General features: G+C 39.4%; 1 protein-coding gene across 2 annotated transcripts; it reads left to right on the top strand.

The window, feature by feature from the left end:
- The first annotated feature begins 796 nt into the window (after window positions 1–796).
- RCN2 (reticulocalbin 2) lies at window positions 797–14,254 on the top strand. Of its 2 annotated transcripts, none has more exons than XM_042804159.1 (7): window positions 797–979; window positions 1,094–1,199; window positions 4,029–4,225; window positions 6,551–6,664; window positions 7,877–7,973; window positions 10,482–10,624; window positions 13,446–14,254. In XM_042804159.1, the coding sequence occupies exons 1-7, from the start codon at window positions 842–844 to the stop codon at window positions 13,596–13,598; spliced, it is 948 nt and encodes a 315-aa protein (XP_042660093.1). In that variant the 5' UTR covers window positions 797–841; the 3' UTR covers window positions 13,599–14,254. The 2 variants fall into 2 exon arrangements, with proteins under 2 accessions (XP_042660093.1, XP_042660094.1); XM_042804160.1 differs by having other exon boundaries at window positions 798–979; window positions 6,563–6,664.
- Window positions 14,255–18,742: the final 4,488 nt, after the last annotated feature.

Here is an 18,742-nt window from a genome sequence, read left to right on the forward strand (position 1 = left end):
CGGCAGACAGCTTCCATTGATCGAGGGCTCACCTTAAACCTGGCAACAATTGCGTTTCTGGAAATCCTGGTAGGTTAATCTCACTTCTGTTTAAAAGGGGAGGTCCAGAAATACACTAGTATTGAAAGGAGAAATAACAAAGCTAACAGTGGCCTTAGGTAAATCTCACTTAATGCAGTAAGAATGATTAATTTTACCTCAGTGGGCTCAGGATCATAGCGATCCCGATTTTGTGCGACAGCTCGGAAGTGTTCCTGGAGAGGCCCCCTGCTCATTTACTCGGTGTATTTTTAATTTGCCTGAGTGGTAAATGAGGCTAAATTTATTTCACAGCTTTCTTTTCTATTATCTGAACAGTAATGAAAATTTGTATTGAGCCACCTTCTTAACTCATTTATAATGCATTGCTTCCCTTTATCTCTGTGTTAGGAGTGTCGTTTGTGAGTTGGGTCCTCGAGCAAGAGAAGCGCTTGTTCCTTTTCGCTACAAAACTTCCACACTGCTCGTTTCCTGATAAACATCCCTCACGCCAGGGTCTGTGGAGGCTCGTCTGAAGTTCTGGTAACAAGTCACTTCGGTCTGCCAGGCTTCACTGATGCGTAAAAGTTGGAAAATTATCTACAGTGTTTGCTGTCTTCTGCTGACACCGCATAGCGGGACGGGCAGGGGCGACGATAAACTTTCGGGCCGTAACGAGCCGCCCCTCCGACACGGGGGAGTGGGGCCGGCTGCCCCCCGCCGCGGGCCCGACCCGCCCGTGCCCCGGCCCCGCCGCTCGGCCCGCCCTCCGCCGGGCCCCTTCCCCGCCCCTCCCGGCGGGTTCCCCTCCTCGGCGGGCGAGATGCGGCGGCGGCGGCCGCTGGTGCTGGCGCTGGGCCTGGCGCTGGGCCTGGCCCTGGCCCTGGCCCTGGCGGCGCTGGGCGCGGCGCACGGGCAGCACCGCGCCGACTACGACCGGGAGGCGCTGCTCGGCGGGCAGGTGGGCGGCGGCGCTTCCCGCGGGGCGGGATGGCGGGTGGGGGGGCGCTGCCCGCCGCCGGGCCGGGGAGGCTCTGAGGCGCCCGGGTGACGCGCGGTTCCCCCTCTGCCGCAGGAGGAGGCGGAGGACTACGCGCGGCTCAGCCCGGAAGAGCAGCAGCGGCGGCTGAAGGCCATCGTGAAGAGAATCGACTCGGACGCGGACGGCCTCCTCACCAAGGGTAACGGCGGGCGGCGGCCCGGCCCCGCGCTGGCCCGGGGGCCGCGGCGGGTGCGCGCCCCGGAGCCCCGGTGGTAACGCGCGGCGGGGTTTAACCGGGCGGGGACCGGGTCCCGAGGCTGGCCCGGGGCCCTCGGAGAAGGACGAGGTACGCTCTCCCCCGTCGGACAGCCGATGAGCCTTAGCTGCGGAGAATCTCCGTGAAAAACCTAGCGACCCTCTTGCGCAGCGCGTTAGAAACACCCACAGGCTTTGTACAGAGGGTCCCCAAGATCTGTTTTACGTGATGAAAGAAGTGAGGGCCAGCAGGAGCACCCGGGCGTGAGCTGGTGTGGGTAAGAGAACCACCACTCCGCGCTCGTACCTGCCCCTTGCAGGTCCGAAGCTTCTTTGAATCAAGTGGATTTCTGGGTTTGAAATCCTGATTGTGCAACTCGGAGCAAGTTTAAGAGGCAGAGAAAGTACAGTGCAGCCATACTACTACATATATGCGCTTCAATACCTAGTGGCACTGAGGGATCACGTACTCATTTCATCACAATGTAGTATCAAATGTCTCTTCCCGGACAGGTTGTTATCAAACTTGTGAACTCCATGGTAAACTCAGCCCCGCCCTCTCAGTACATCATCAGGATGCTTTCTTAACTTACTTTTAAAACTCAATATGAAAAAATATTTTTGTTGTCTTGCTGTGATTTTGACAAAAAAAAAAAATCAAGCCTCTCTCATGCACACACACAGAGCAAGTATAATCCTTGTTAAGATGCCAGAACTGTGATACTTCATTAACATGATATTAAACATGCAGGAAGCTTCCTAGATGAGAGGACAAAACATGGTTTTAATGATACCAGCTCTTGAATGGCTTATTTCATATGCTGATATTAATCAACTGCACACTGATTTCAGTGTTCCTGCATCTGACTGTGTAGAGGTGAGATACTGTATAACTTTGGCAGGATGGCTAACCCCTGTAATAAACAACTTCAGTTCACGATGCGAAAGGCTATAAGGGAAGAGGTCTCTTGAAAAATGTAGAAATTTTACCCATACACCATCCTCAAGGTAGATATTGCACCTGGTTCTCAGTCAAATGGAAACTTTCCTTCCCCTAACTTCCCAAAGGAAAACTCACAGTGGAATGTGTTTTTACACTAAGAAACTTAGAGTATCAAAGCTTTTTCAGCTCAGTTATTTCAACCATGTATTGCAAAACACTCCTTGAGAACTTTTTCCTTATTAGTAGTGGCGCCTCCGTTTGGAGGCTAACAGTGAGAGAAGATGGGATATATTAATACTGCTGCTCTAAAGTCAGAGCTTTAAGTATTTCTGAGTAACAGCACTGGACATTATGCGTTCAGATGGCTGTGCCTCATGCCTTAAATGCTGGGAAATAAACCATGCTATAAATGATATAATTACCCATCCTTAAGAAAAGATGTTGCAGTTTCTTGTAAGGAAATGCCAGTTTTGTGCACAAGCCTCAGCGGTTATAAAATGCGGCATGCACACCTCCGCATGTTCAATCAATTCACAGGATCTGTTATAAAGTCGGTTTCTTTGCTAATACAAATTCAGTATTCAAAATGCATTTTAAAAAATCTCTTGCTGCTTTTCAAAGATATTTAAATAATCCTAGTAAAGTTTTATTGACACTTCTGCCAAGAAGGATAGAATAAGATACTTTAGTATTTAAAACATGCTGTAAAATTTTTCTACACCAAAGTAGTAATTTCTGTAGTATTTTTTATTAGTCATCATGACTCTCCAGAGCAGGATTTCAGTTGAGTTGTTTTAGCTATGTAATTTTGCAATGCAGAGAAAGCTGTCTTCTTCTTCCGGGCACCTGAAAATAACTGGATGATTCCGAGAGAATATGTTCTTCCAATCTTCACATTAAGTAACTTTAATGTATTTGTGTGAATTCCTCCATATATTAAGCTTTATTTCTTTTAGTCACATTTCTATAAAACCAAGTAGCTTAAAAGCATTTTCAGAATGTATAAGGCTTGATTTAAGCCCTAAGTAAAGTGAAAATATCTGCTAATATTTTATTTTGGGTAATTAAGACAGTGGCAGTGAATTTAGTTTTATTTCAGTTTGTGATTTTTTCAAAAGAAACCCAGAACTTCTGGGAACAGTGTTTTTTTGGGGTTATAGTTAGAGTTGTCTGTCTAAACCATGTTCATCATTTTAATAAAGCTCTGAAGAAAAAAAAAAAAAAAAGGTGAAGGGGGTGCTACAGGGTTGGTTAGCTTCAGATTTGAAAAGGCATGGCCACATAACCATTACAAGGTGACATAAATGTCAGCAGGCACCAAAAGGGACAGACTTCCTGCTTCCGTTGTTCAGATCCCAGTGAGCTAAATAAGGGTACTTTCTCAGCTGAAAATAAGAATCTTCCTTCTTAGGGGATAAGTTTTTAGCGATCCAGTTCACTGTGCAACTGGATGAACGCTACCTGTAATCGTTTTCTCCTACCACTTCCCCTGAGTATCGGAGAGGGATGGATCACACTTTTTCTGGTAGCACCAATATAGGGCAGATTAAAGTAACCGTGTAACTCTAACCTAAGGATATTGGTGAAGAAATGGTACTGCAAAAGAAAAGCACAAGGCTGTAGCTGTGATCTATTCTCTCCTCCAGTTAACTTGAAAAAAGCCATAACGTAGAGGAAACAGATTGTTTTGCGTTAACTAACCTCTTGCCTATATGCTTACATCTGCATTGCAGAGTATATTCCAGACTGAATAGACTTGTGGTATCTTTATAGTTTTTACAGTGCAGATGATTCTGATTTTTTTTATTATTTTTTAAATGATTTTCACAGATGAGCTGAGTTCCTGGATACAGCAGTCTTTTAAACATTATGTTACGCAAGAAGCTAAGCAACACTTCAACGACTATGACAAAGATGGTGATGGGTTGGTGTCTTGGAAGGAGTATAATATGCAAATGTATGATCGTGTAATTGATTTTGATGAGAACACTGTCCTGGAGGATCAAGAAGAAGAATCATTTCGACAGGTAAAATGTTTCAGTATCAGTTTCTGTAAGCTGCTGGCAAAAGGCAGCGATATTTGTTTATTGTGAAGGAACAAGATGGGTAGAGAAAGCGTAGCAGCTGGCACAGGTTTTAACACTTTCATCTATCTGAGATAGGGGAGTAATTAAAGGAAAGTAATGGAGTATTAAAGCTGCTACCAACAAAGACAAAATGAAATTCTGTCTCCTGAGTATATTTTGCTAGCTGAGTGGAGTAGGAGTCTATTGACAGTCTTATCACAGAGCACAGTCTCCAGCCATCATCTTAAAACAAGACGGCAATCTATCAGATTAGGTCTGTAGCCTTCAGTGGGGGCCAGTACCACTGGTGTTGGAGGTGAAGGAAACCCTCGTACTCTTTAACCCTCTGTATTGCACTGTTCTATCCACTTTTGCAGTTACTTCTCAAGTACCCAGTGTGGGGTATCAGTATTGCCTGCTTTAACATTTTCTGTCCATTAGAGACCCACAGAGAAAGCAATAGCAATTCAGACATTTTTAGCAATCAAAATGCAGCTCCAATAGCTAAAACTGGATGTATAAACACCAGAAGTTATGGATTAATCTCATGCATGAAAGCAGATACTTGAAGAGTGGAAAGAGGCAAGAAAGGCAGGGACGAAAGGTTCACCAACAGTCACCACATAGCAAAACTGGTTTCCTTTCAAATTACGCATTTATAACTACATGTAAATATTTCACGTGTAAAGCTTTGGATGTCATTTAACTGAATAATTACATAGCTTTTAAATAAAACAAGCCTTTAAATGCAACTACCAGTCAAAGTATTGATCCCATGTTTGAGATACTGCCATCTTAGATAGATATGCTGAGCTGGAACTGCTATTCACTTACTTACACTATACTTTGACCTCTTGCTAGGTTTTCCTGCTTGCTGACTTCTTCAGCATAAATTGTAAAGAGCAATATGAGCAGCACTGTACAAGCATCACGTCTGCCATCTTCAGCATTTTCCTTACATTTGGAAATTAGTGATCCTGCTCTAATCAAAATGGAAGAGTTAGACAATGGTATTGATTTAGAATTGACATCAAGTAGACATATGAATTAACCAGAAGGTGGCAGCCTTGTTCATCACTTCTCAGAAAGCCCCTGAAAAATAGACTTTTTCCCTCAATAGTTCAAGCTTATGTTGCAGTCTAGTGCTTTCTGTAGTCAGTCCTGTTGAAGTGCCTTCCTATTTAAATGCTCAGCTAAGGTCAGCTTTTCTTTAAGAGTATATATCATTATTTTTCAGAATAGTTAAGATCTTATACTTTGTTACATGTTATGCTCTGTATTAATCAGGTTAGCCTAATTTTGAGACAAGTGTCAATAAATAGGATATAAACTAGGAAGTACAATTCCAAATCGCTATTTTAAAAATAATTGTCACCTCTGGTTTGCTGGTTGCTGCTTTATCCTGATCAGTCACACTGATAGCAGAACACACTTAATCATGGCATTCCAAAATTTTTATAGTTCACATCACATGCAGTTTGAGTAGAGATTGGTTATCAGTGGTGTGGGTCTTTATTTTTTTTAAAGAGACTGTATGAAATGAAATGAGAAGAAAAAGATAATTTTTGCACATTTGGAATACAGAAACAGGAAGTGCAAGACATTCAGAAATAAAAACTTACGTGCTTATTGTGGATATTATTTATTTTTAAAAGGCATGCTAATAGTTATACTTAAAACAGGTTAGAGAAGTGACTTTCCTTTGAAATATGTTCAGATGTAATGGACAGTAGTCTTGTATTAAAGGAATTTGTCTAATCCTTCGCCACTTAAAATGGCTACAGAAAAGACATTTTACATACATGATATTTCAAGACCTCCTTTGAACTTCAAACAGTCCTCAATATAAATGAGGTACAGACCCAGAAGGTTAAATGTCCTTAAAATATAAATTTGGGAATTTGCAATGGCTATCATTAATTATAATCATTGTACCTCACTAAGTTAGTTTGAGAATTGGTGACTTTTAGAAGAGAAAGCATGTATAAAACCAAGAATTCTTGGTTTTTTTCATTATGTCCCTTTTGTGTTTTTGAAGCCTTGGCTACGAGTGTGTGTTGAATGTCTCCTTAAATTGAAAAAAAAAGGTTTTTATGTGATTCTTAGAATAAAACTGCCTCAATTAAAAGTGCTATTCTCATTGCTCTGGATGAGCTCTTTTTAGTGAAAATATAACATCAGTATAATATGAGTAGGTAATGTCAATATTCTAATGAGCTTACAGCCAGCTACTATAATGTTGTTCTTCCTTTTCATTAAGTGCTCTAACTAAATCTATTCTGTAAGCTTCATTTAAAGGAGAAAAAGCGTTTTGAAAAAGCTAATAGAGATGATGTTCCTGATTTAAATGTGGATGAATTTGTTGCTTTTGAACATCCCGAAGAAGTGGAGTATATGACGGTAAGATTTAGAAGAGTATCTTTATCAGCCTGTGTATATAGATGCAACATCTTTTAATGCATATGCTCAGCCTCGGTACTACAGGAAGTGTGCTTTTGAGCAGTTATGTTGCTTTTACAGACCAAATTAAAAATCAGATAATGCATTGTGGATCCAGTGCTGGAGGTCAGGAGCTGGAGCGGTAGTTCGGTACTTTCCTTTGAAATCTGTTTCAAAAGCTAGTACCGCATAACTACCCCAAACTGTTGGGATTGGACTGACGTAGCTATCTCTAAACTCTTCAGTTGGATATACATTAGTGAGATTTTAGCTTGAGGAAGTTTCATGCATAGTTCAGAGTTCAGTTCTAGTTAAGGGGACTTACAGGAATGATTTCTTTGCACAGGAAAAGATCAAGTGCCAGTTCCTCTCACTTGGCTTAAAGGGACACAGTAGTCACTTCTCTGGCCAAAAAAGAGCATTCAAGCCCTTCTGAAGCTTTAATATAGACTGTTCTGGGGTCAGACGTTGGGGGATTATTATTTCAGCCAGGAGCACTTTGTCCTTGGTCATCTCTTCCATCACTGCTGTGACTGTTGGTGTAATTCCAGCTCAGTACCGACAGTTGGCCCCGATTAAAATTACATTGGTGCTTTTTTGCAGTAGGGCCTTCAGTTCTGGCTATCTGATGCTGGAGAGCCAACTGCCAGGCGGAATGCCACGCAAACTGTCTTTGTGGTGACATAACCATTGATTTTGGACAAACTAGAAAAGACAGAGCTACAAAAACAGACATGTTGGCTTCACTGGGAAATGCAGGACCAGACTACCAGCCAGTTTTCCTAACGATTTCATAAAGTTTCAAAAATGCAAATTAGTGACTACATCACATGAAAAAAGAAAAGTGAACAGAGATGATATAGCTTTGTACAAATTCATGTTTCTCAGCTGCTTTTGTAGTTTTGAAGTATGTCAGAGGATTTCAACTTGACGTACACCTTTCAGATTTGGTTTTGATAAAACCCGACATCCTAAACTCTTAAGAATAGATCTGTTTTGTTGCACAGGAACCGATTACTGCACTAGTCTGCATAAAGCAGAAAAGCAGATTTGAAATGAGGGAGTCTTTAAAGAATACCTTATTGCTCTAAAATGATTTATTGCTGTTTCTCTTGATTACAAGTTGCCAATTTTTAACAAATTGGTATTTTGCTTTTTATATGTATACAAAAGGACTTTGTCATTCAGGAGGCTTTAGAAGAACATGATAAAGATGGTGATGGATTTGTTAGCCTGGAAGAATTCCTTGGTGATTACAGAAGAGACCCAAGTAAGGAAATTGGGCAGGGGCATGGAAGAAGGAACTGAACAAAAGCTTTTGGATTGGGGTGAATTGTATGCATCTTTATTCTCAGTTTTTTACACCTCCACCTACAGATTCTGAGTAACATTATACTGTCTTTTAGAATAAATCAGTTTCTTGGTACTGGGCATAGCAGCTCATTATTTCAGTCTGCTCTGTATGCAGTTGGCAGTAGCTGGTATAAATCCCATTCCACTGTTTCTTTGCAAGTTACTTCTTGGTTTCCTAAAGACTGAAGCATATTTCTTATCACTAGATATGCAGCTGAAATAGGATACAGTTCTGCTAACTGAACACATCTGTGAAACCAACCAGCAGGAATGTAAAATTAAACTTTCCTGGTCTTTATCAGCTTAAAGCAGTGGCTGTCGGCCTTGCTTTAGAAGGATTGAAGCTGTGTGTGTTTTAAGAGAGGTAGGGGGGCAAGGATAAGGAGTCCATTCACTGTACTAGATATAAAAAGCCTACCTGCTTTTGCTTTTTGGTTGTTTTTTTCGGGTTTTTTTTTTTTTTTTTTTCTTTTTTTTTTTTTTTTTCCTCCACTCCTGCCCTTCCCTAAACTTGATTTATTCCTTCATCAACAAGAAAAAGGACACTTCCCTGGTGTTTATGGATAGTTTTCTCTAGCTATGCTGTTAATAGATAAATATTTTATACACTGTATTTTGCTTGCTACAAAACAAGGCAAGTAACTCCTCCAGTTCTAAAAAGACCAGTGGCTTGGGGCATGTGGAAAATGTGCTTGGTCCTAAGGCATGCTAATCCTTAAGTGTGGACTAGCATCCTAGCTGGGGAAAATGTTTAAGCCACGTGAAAATAGAGAAATAGGGGAATAGTCAGTTTTTCTTCACTCCAATCAACCTCCTGGAATTTCACCTTTTATAACCATCTTTGTTTGCTAGAGCCAGTAAAAACAATAGATCTCTAATGCAACTACAGGGTTCTTTATCTTTTTCCTGCTTTGACTTGAAAAAAGCTTTTCCAAGCCAGTCTATCCAAATTTGTTGTAAAGGACTGAAACTGTTGGTAGGGTCCTTGCAGTAATAGAGAAGATAACAGCTTTGTCATTAAAACTTTTTAGCAAGAATTCAGAATCAGCTATAGTTGTAGAAACTACTTCAACTTTTGTCCAAATGGCCATCTCTTCCGCAGACAGTGTTCCTGCAGCACATTTTAAAATGACTAATAAACTACATGGTGGGTCTGGTTTCATAATTGTCTTGTGGTTTTGGGCAACAGCGTATGGTGAATTGTGACATTAAGGGATAATCTACTTGCAAAACTAGATGTTAGGAAGGAGAGAGACTTCACTCTTTTTGGGTTTTTTTATAATAGAAACCTAATTATTTTTAAACTGTTATTTATCTTCTTGTGATGCCAACAACTTCTGGCTTCCATTAGGTTTTGGAAGTCTTAATGTAGGTTCATGCTTGTCCGCAATGTTTATCAGTTTGATAAATTGCTTCTGAATTTCTTGAAGAGTTAAGAGACAAGTTTAAGATTGCTGGCTGGGTTGCAGGATGCAATGCCAATGCATAGGGTAAGTATAAAACAAGTATACAAACAAGCGAATAACAACAGTAAAGGAAATTGCTTTGGCCGTCTTCCAGGTATTTTAGAAAACAACAAAAAAAAATAAATTACACAGTGAATTAATTTGAAAGCCTGCAGTATTGGCCTGAGTCTGTTGAGCCTGCACCAGTCAAGAGCTCTGCCTTTTCTGTTACCCGTCAGAGATGGACCTCCCTTGGTGTGAAACGGGAACAGACAGTAGAATGTTATTAAAAACTTCGTATGGCCTTAGAATTTCATAATCCCAAACACTGCAAAACGCTATTTATCTACCTACTTTTGGGGACACTTGTTGATTTAAAGCTTTTCCCTGCTTTCCTCTGTTTGTTCAGTGCTGAGATGACCAATGTCTGAGGCCTGTAGTGTTGCCCATATTGCTGTCATCTGATACTGTCTACGTGGTATCAGCAACGCGGTGACTATACATTAATGGGAGAGAATAAGCTTAACTCAGTCAAGGATTTCTGTCATCCACTTAACTTTTTCCTACTAAAAAAGTTAAGTGTCAGCTGTCCCACTAAATAGGAAACCATCTACTTGGCAGCACATTCAATATAAAGTATGCTTTCTCACCTATCAATTTGGGCAATTGTCGCAATACTAAAATAAACAGTTTGGTTGATGCTAAACCTTGACTTTAATGTCCACTTAGTTAAACTGTAAATTTACAATCTTAATACTACCTTAGCTTTAAATTCTGTTTTATTCTATACAAGTATTTTTTTCATAGACAAATGCATTTATTTAATCTGTTGAGACTGGTCTGTACGGCTTGTCTTTGTTTAGTGAAATCACTTTTATGTTGTGTTGTATGAGATTAAGTGAATTTGCTTAGCAGAAAAGGTGAGAACATCTGCTTTCAGGTAAAGAGTGGCTTTAAACTTGACAAATGTGTCTTACTAGCTGCAAGGGAGGATCCAGAATGGATACTTGTTGAGAAGGATCGGTTTGTGAATGACTACGACAAGGATAATGATGGAAAACTCAACCCTCAGGAGCTGTTGTCTTGGATAGTACCTAATAATCAGGGTATTGCAGAAGAGGAGGTATGTGTTTTGACTGCTGTTTAGATTTTAATTAATGCATTAAAATTGTGAAGGTGTCACAACAAAACAATAGATGTATTCAGATTTATCATGACTTAGTAGTTGAAAAAGAATGCTTAGTTGATCTTTGCATATATTTGTAACCTTTTTTCACTTTGACAAAGAATGCAGGTCCTGTAGCTGCATTAGGCAAATTTGAAGTTTCTATTAACTGTATGAATGTAAATTAACAAAGTGCTTTTCTGCATGTTTAAATAGCTTCTCTGGTTTGACTTAAGGGTACAGTATTCAGTTACTTTTCAGTTATTGTAGGTAAATCTGATGAGATTATCACTAAAAGAAGCTGTTTTTAATTTTGAAATGAAAAATTGATCAGGATTCTTCTAACTGGATAAATCACCGTAATTTGTAGAACTAAAAACTTGTCTTTTCATAAGGTACAAGAAAATGGAAGTATTCTATCATTCAAGATGTTGTAATGCAAACTTTGATGATAATTAAAATGGTTTAATCAGGGTAGAACGCCATAGTAGATTGAAGCAGATTCTCATTTTAGCTGTCTTTATTTTTGTGTAGCAGGCAGTAGAAGCACTGAGTGTTCCAGAACAACCTCTTTTAGTAAGCAGACTTTACAGTCACCGACTGCAGTAGAGAGGATTTCTGCCTTTCCGCTAGTAACTTTTTATCTTAATTTGCCCAAGTCTCTCTCGTTTGCACTGGAGGATTTTGGTGTTCAGCATGGCAGGAGCAGCAGGTCTTCCCATGCCTCCATCATTCCTGGTGGAGACAGGAGACGCTTTGTAAACAGCAGGGCCCGTCTGCTGTGTTGGACCATCTCAGTACTGAGGTCCCACCTCTTCCTTTCTCAGCTCTGTTGCTGACAGAAAAAGCAATGTGGCTAGCACGTAGCCTTGGGTGGTCGCTGTCCTGACCTTGTAGGAACCTAAGCTGCTCTAGCAGTATTTTTGTAAATGTGGATCTATAAGCCTTTGCACAGACTTTTTTTAATATCTGACCCTTGAGGGTGGTTGGTTATTATTTCACAGAAACAGTACTGTTCTAACTCACATGAATTCTGTGGGCTGTTGAGTCTAATCTTAGCTGTGTTAGCTTGCTTGCTTGTTTTTTTTTTTTTACCAGTTCTTCGCTGTTGTTCAAATTTTAGCTTACAGCAGGACCATGTCGTAGTAATAGCTCAGTTCTGCAAGAAATCAGTTGGGTTTTTTTGTTTCTCTAATCTGTTTTTTTTTTTTTTTTTTTCTTCAGTTAATATAAGGGTTTAGCAAAGTCGTCAATCCTAAAGAGATTGACTAAGGCATAAACTGCTGTTGGAAAGCTGAATATTGCAGTATCATTTTGGCATTGCAAAATGACTTGAGAAACTTGGTAGCTAAATAATATAAAAATAGACAAATTACTATACATTCAATTTCCAGCAATTGATATGTATTTACCACGATATTTGTCTTAATAATCTTTTAGCCTTTGCCAAGCAGAACGCTTTTAAAATCTGCTTGGCTGATGTTAGTCCCTGTTCTTTTCCTCAGTCCTTTTTGGTGATGCAGTCAGCTTAAATATAATACTTAATTTTTGAAAAAAGTCACTAAGCAGTTATATTGAGACAAACCGATCAGAAAAAGTGGGAACGGAAGGATTCTCTAAATCACTGTATTTGTAGATATTTAGCAAATAAAAACAAAAAACCATGTAATACTAGGACTCCTCTGTTTCTCAGAAATAATAGGTGCAACAGAGCTCCTGTATTAGCTTGCGAGCTTTGAGCTGTTCAATACTCGTGAATAAGCTACAACTATAATACTCTGCAATTGTTTGTTTGTTTTACTGCTGAACTTCCCTCCTTTTATCATACATAAATAAGCAAAAATCTGAGGATTGTTTTAACATGCAGTTTCATTTGACATTGTCATTTGGAAGTTTTTCCAGAAAAACAAGCTTTTGCTCTCAGGAAACGAGCAAAAACATTAATTGCTACCCAGAGTTGAAGGTCCTATGCATAGATGGATTACCTCATCCATTAACCATGAATTAGAGCCATGGAGCATTTTTTGCAAGTCATAAATAGATACAGAATATCCAGCTGCAAATCTCTATCCCTACTTTTTTTTTTTTTTTTAATATGCATGCACGATGGGAAAGTGAGTCTCCACGGGTTCGGGAAATAAAAAATGGCTTAGCACAGTAGATACCTCCAGAGTTGAAACAAGAGTGCCTACAGCTTAACTCGAGAGCTGTAAACGATGCTTTTCTTGTCAGACACGGGGTAAATATGTGACTGAGGGATAACGGGTGCACAATTCTGAAAGAGAATGCTCACCTGGAGACGGTATTGGCTCAAATCCTAGTTGAGGTCCAACACATCAAGAACTTGCTATTGTGACTGAAAACAGAGTGTCTCTACCTGACATGCTAAGCTTGCATTTTCTGCAGATCGTACACCAAAGACAGGTACTGAACTCCCCCATGGATTTCAAGGACTACCGGTGCTTCCAGGAATACGATTAATCTTTGCTGGTTTAATACTGTCTTCCGCCCTCAAAAGCAAAGCAGTGGGTTTGATATTGATTTGTTGCTTTAGGATTGGTAGGGTAGAGATTTGATACTATGATTTTGCTACCAAATAAAAGAGACAAAGGGAAACAAACTGAAGAAAGAAGGGCTCTGTTCTGAATGTAAAATCTTGTCTAGCTTATTACAAATAATGGTGTTGTGGCAGGACTTTGACAAAGCCATTCCAAAAGCATTATTTATCAACACTCTCATATCTATTAACTGTGCACATGGTGTTCCATTTATTTTAAAGGCTCTTCACCTTATTGAAGAAATGGATTTGAATGATGATAAAAAGCTTTCTGAAGCAGAAATTCTTAAGAACCAGGATTTGTTTCTTAACAGTGAAGCAACGGATTATGGTAGGCAGCTTCATGATGAACGTTTCTACCATGAAGAACTTTAGATTATTTATTTTGTAATCTGTTTTTCTTCCTATTCTTTCATTTCGAGCTTTTGTTAAAAGCAGCCATCAGCTATGTTGCAAGTTTTATGCTGTAATTATAGTACACTAATGTTTGTGTAAATAATTTGCATTCAAAAGTTAATTGCCTTCCTGCAGACTTCCTTGGGCCTCTTCTAGCCTTCAAAATTAATCTTAAATACTTACTTCCAAAATTATGTAGGGTTGGGAAATAAATTACTTCAGGGGTAGTTCTGTATTGTGAAGAGTTGTTTTACTATACTTGAAGAAAATGGAGAATCAAAATTATTCTGAAAGAATGCAAAACATAGTAACTGAGAGACTACTATTTTTTCTAATTGGTTTAATTAGGGTGGGGAGTGGGGAAGCTTGGGGGATGTTTAGAGTCAATGTTAACTGTGTTTTATTTAATACGTTTGGAGAAACACTTACATTAATGCCTCAATTGTTTAAGAGGTTTCTACTTAATTTTAAATGGTTTCTATACTGTGTTTTATTGTATCATAAAACTTGCTATTTTTACATCTATAGACAATAATTGTTTTTAATGTACAATTCTACAGCATTAGAAATACAGTGGTATTTTACAGTGTTAAGACTGTCTTCATTTGTTGCATTAAAACTTAAAATATTCTGTCTTTCTGTATTTTGTCCATTTATTACTTAACTGTGTGTCACCCCTAGAAACTCCTTGAAATGTGAACAATATACAAAATGTACATAATGTACAGTGGCAATATTCTTAGCTTTTCTAAACTAAAGACACATGATCTTACCTAGATGCTAAAGAAGATGCCAAAAAAGCAACGTGTGCATTCAGCATTTTCTGGACAGGTTTGCAAAAGCAAGTGTGGTGGGGTTCTTCTATTTGCAATCTACGGAACTCTAAAGCATCAAGGCATTGCATAATATTTGTGGTAACAATCTCTAGAAGTTAACTTCGGTTGAAAGCTCCACCATTACCATTCATAAAAGTGAGTACTGTCCCATTATGTGATTATTTGAAATAGTCTGAAAGGTTAATGGCATGACAGATTCAATTTAGGAAAGTACATATATTCGCATTTTATCTCCTGGAAAGTCACAGAAATTAGCTGAGTATTCTAAACAAAGACAAAGCCTCGCAGAACAGATGATGCAGAGTGTGTTAAGGTTTTTTTCATTCCTAGATAACTAACTCCTTCAATGCTCTTGCAGTGTTCTTGACTAATGTTTTCCTTCCACTGGGCTCTCTTTTTATTGATTGAAAGCAGCATGTTCTGCCTTGGTTTTTTCCCAGTATACCATCTCCTAATTATTCCCAGAACGAACAGGAAATTTCTGTCAACGTCAGTGTTGAAGTACCACCATTAGAAGCCTATCAATTTTGATTGAGAACAAAACTACATTTACTTCTACTGTATTTTTTTAGATATCATAGTGATAGAAATTCAGAATGTTTTTTCAATGTAGTGGTTTGGGTTTTTTCTACCCAGATATGTTTCTTTCCATTCCTGGGAATGTGAGTGCAGCTGTTGCCCTGTTGGAGGTGGGATATGATTTAAAAAAAAAAAAAAAAGTCTAATTAATAATAATGTTTTCACAATCTTAGAAAGATTTGTGCCTTTTGATAGTTTAATCCAGTGTTTAGGTTGTCCAAGTTGGCAATCCACATTTCACATTCAGTGATGTCTGTTCAAATACTCTACACAAGAGTAGCTCCCGTATCTTCAGGGTTATGCACTGACAGGGTCCCTTACCGAGCATTTTTAAACTATACTGAGAAAAAGTGCAGTGAAGCAAAGTATCTTTTAGAACTGTTTCACCGCAGATAGAAATCAAATAGAAGCTGGTTTTAATGAGTCAGAGCAGATTTTCAGCACTGCAGTGTGGCATAATTTATTCCGTATATTTACAGTAGGAATGGCGGGTACTGAAGCTGGTACTACCCGAGCTTGCGAAAGCCACCTGGAAAGTAGCCTCATCTTTATGTTCCCTGTTGGCCCTATTCTTTGTACAAAATTCAGGGCTTCTGTGTTCAGTGAAGGCTGGGAGCAGTGTCTGGTAGCTCCTGCCCCCCTGCCAGGTTTTACAGAAGGTTTTCCACAACATCCGAACCTGAACTATAACCGCATGTGCAAACCACGAAGAGGTTTTGGAACAAAGGACTGTCGTGTGCTGTTCTGCCATGTAAAAGTGATGCTTTGTTGTGAAAGAGCCGCCACCCACGGTATCTGCAGATCAAATAGATCTCTCAGGGGCTTATAAAGAATCCTGTTCTCCCTTACACATCTCTGTGCCTCCTCCAGCAACACACAGAGCAGAAACTCCTGTGATAACCGAGAAGACTGAAAGACTAAAGGACTGTTTGTGCCTGGTTTCTTAGGGACATAATACTCCAGCAGTCTCTCTGTGTTCCTGTCTGTTCCACCACTAGTGGAACTTTGGCTCTTTTCTCATTTTCTTGCCAATCACAAACCTCACCAATGAAACAAAAATAGGTTGCAGGGATATTTTAGAAAGCAAGAGCAGATTCAGCTAATGCTACATTTCATCCCAGAATCCCCTTTTGAGGAATGAGATTTTAATAATTAACCTGCGCAACTTCTACCTGCAGAAGTTTTATGAGCACAGTTCAGGTTATGGTCAGCTGGAACAGCTCAAAACAGCCAGACCGAAAAACCCAAAAAGATCAAACTCATAATTGAAACCTTAGCTTTGACTTACAGGAGGACTGGAAAGAGAGACGGTGAAGGTTAAGCGTCACATTTTCTTTGTCAATGAGCAGTGGTTTGAGGTGCAGAGGCAACCTACTTCAGCACATTGTACTGAAGGTCTCTCGCCTGTTAACGTCTGATCTCACTTTGTAAGCAGCACATGCAGAATATTCCCAATTCAGGTATAAAAGCTGGTAAGAGCACTTTGTCTCCATGTATTAACCACTCAGGTCTCTTAAAGAGAGACTGAACATTCTTGTTGGCAAGGTTAATCTCATTCTTATTGTCAAAATTAGTTATCCCTAATTCAGGGTCAGTCCCCAACTCCATAGGAATATACATTAAGATGCTTCTTTGGATGATGTCTGAGAGAGACTTTCAGAGGAACAAATACTAGCTAAACTCAGTGAAGAGAACAAAATTTCTCTGCTTATTCCAAAATCCTTCCATTTATAAAATCAATAATCTAGCAAAATTTGATTTCTAAACAAACATTGCATGTAAAAATATCATGTGAACAAGGCAAAGGGAGAATAATATGATGACAAGTAGATAAAGTATCAATATTACGGAGCTTAGATTTGCAAAGTTTTCCAGAACATGAAGCAGCTCAGATGTAATATATGCAGAAACACATCTGACCAAAAGCACAGCACATCTCAAGGCAAGTGGATGGGTGACAGGTCAAGCAAAAAAACATTGCTGGTTTAAAGAAGCCAGACTTCTCAGAGGTGTACCACAAAACAAAAAGAGGCAACAGTTGAAAGTTCCAGCAAGGGAACTTCTGACTAGGTGAAAATTTCACAGTAGTGGTGGTTAAACAGTGAAACAGGCCTGGAGAGGTGGTAGAAGAATTTCCACCGTGGAGACAGTCCATGCTTAGAAAGGTCCTGGGCAACATGATCCACCTGTGATCACATTGTCTGGACTGTGTAAGTTATGTATTGTCTGGAAATTAAAACTACACTTCATTATCCCAGACTGTTTACAATAATAAACAAGCAATTAATTTATCTAGAGAAGTTTTGCTTTTAAAAATTTTTTTAAAAGATCTTAGAGATGTTCACTGTTGACTTGCTACAGTTTTACATTTCTGCTCATAAAAAAAGATTATAAAACAATTGGGGATGTTTCTAAATGAGCAAATATGCTGAAGGAATCTAAAATACTCCTCACATGCTGCTAAACAGCTCACTGTGTAACTAAAGAAGGGGCATTTTGTATAGAGACAGACCTGCTGGAGATGGTATATTTTAGACAAAGGTCCAATGGTTGGAGATTGACTAAAAGTGCCGTGATTTTTCACTAAACACAGCAGCATCTTTGCAAATGCCAGTCTGATCAGCTGTCGACTGTGTGCATACCCCCTGTAGTCGCAATCAGGTAAGACCTTGCTTTTTTGCAAAGCATATCTAAACTTCTGTGTAAAGTTTCTATGAACTTGAAGCCAGTTGCCAGACTTCACAAAGTAATTGCATTGCCTCAAACAAACAAAAAAGAGCGCTTGTGTTAAGTCTGTGTAAAACAGATACCCTGCTTTCTTCCCAGAATTGCAGTATTCAGAGTCCTTTCTGAGAAGTGGAAACCTCTCCAGCATTGCAAGCATTGTCTACTTGGCTAATGAATATGCAATACTTGCAAATGAAGAGTGATTTCCTTTGAGTTAATGTGATGGAGAAAGCAAGTGTGTCGGTAAAACATACAAAAGATGTCAGAGAAGTAAAAAAACATCTTTCTGCAGGTACCTGAAGTTATGACAAGAAGGGGAGATGGAAACCTACATCTTTTCATTTTCTCTTTCACAAAGTGGTTATACTTCAGAGAACTACCAGATACTGTTATGTTAATCAAGCCTCCCACGACATGGCTCTTTCCCACAGTTTCTCTTCTCCTTTTTTCGTCCTTGAAACACTTTCAGGGGTAAGGATGGTAGCTAATGATGTTTAAACACATACCAAGCACAAAAAGACCCCACATTTCTGTAATATGAACGATAATTTTAGGATATACAGAGTATAATGATAATAATTTTAGAGGAAGTCCATTCATGTTCTTCATAATTATGGTGAAGACTATGATTATCTTCCTCTTGGGTAAAGCATCAGGGACTTGGCCCACCTTTCAGCGAAGGGCTCTATTGGAAACCGCTACGAAAGGCTAGATGCTGTTTAAGAACGTAGTCTGTGCAATTAATCTTTATGTTAGTTGTCACTTTTCCTGTAACAAAATGCCAGTAAGACTGTCTTGCACTGTGAAACAGTGCTTTGGAAGGATCTTCAAATAGTTCCTTCTAAAAGAAGGAAAGGGAGCGTGTTTCATTGCTGAACAGGGCTGGTGTCGTAGGGGCTGGAGCGCACTCAATCAGCTTTCAGCCAGCAGCCATAGATGGATTCAGAGGAGTTGTAACAAATCAAGCTGGATGCTCGGAGG

Source organism: Tyto alba, unplaced genomic scaffold (genome assembly GCF_018691265.1).
Source record: "Tyto alba isolate M040663 unplaced genomic scaffold, T.alba_DEE_v4.0 Super-Scaffold_41, whole genome shotgun sequence".
NCBI classification, from domain to species: domain Eukaryota; kingdom Metazoa; phylum Chordata; class Aves; order Strigiformes; family Tytonidae; genus Tyto; species Tyto alba.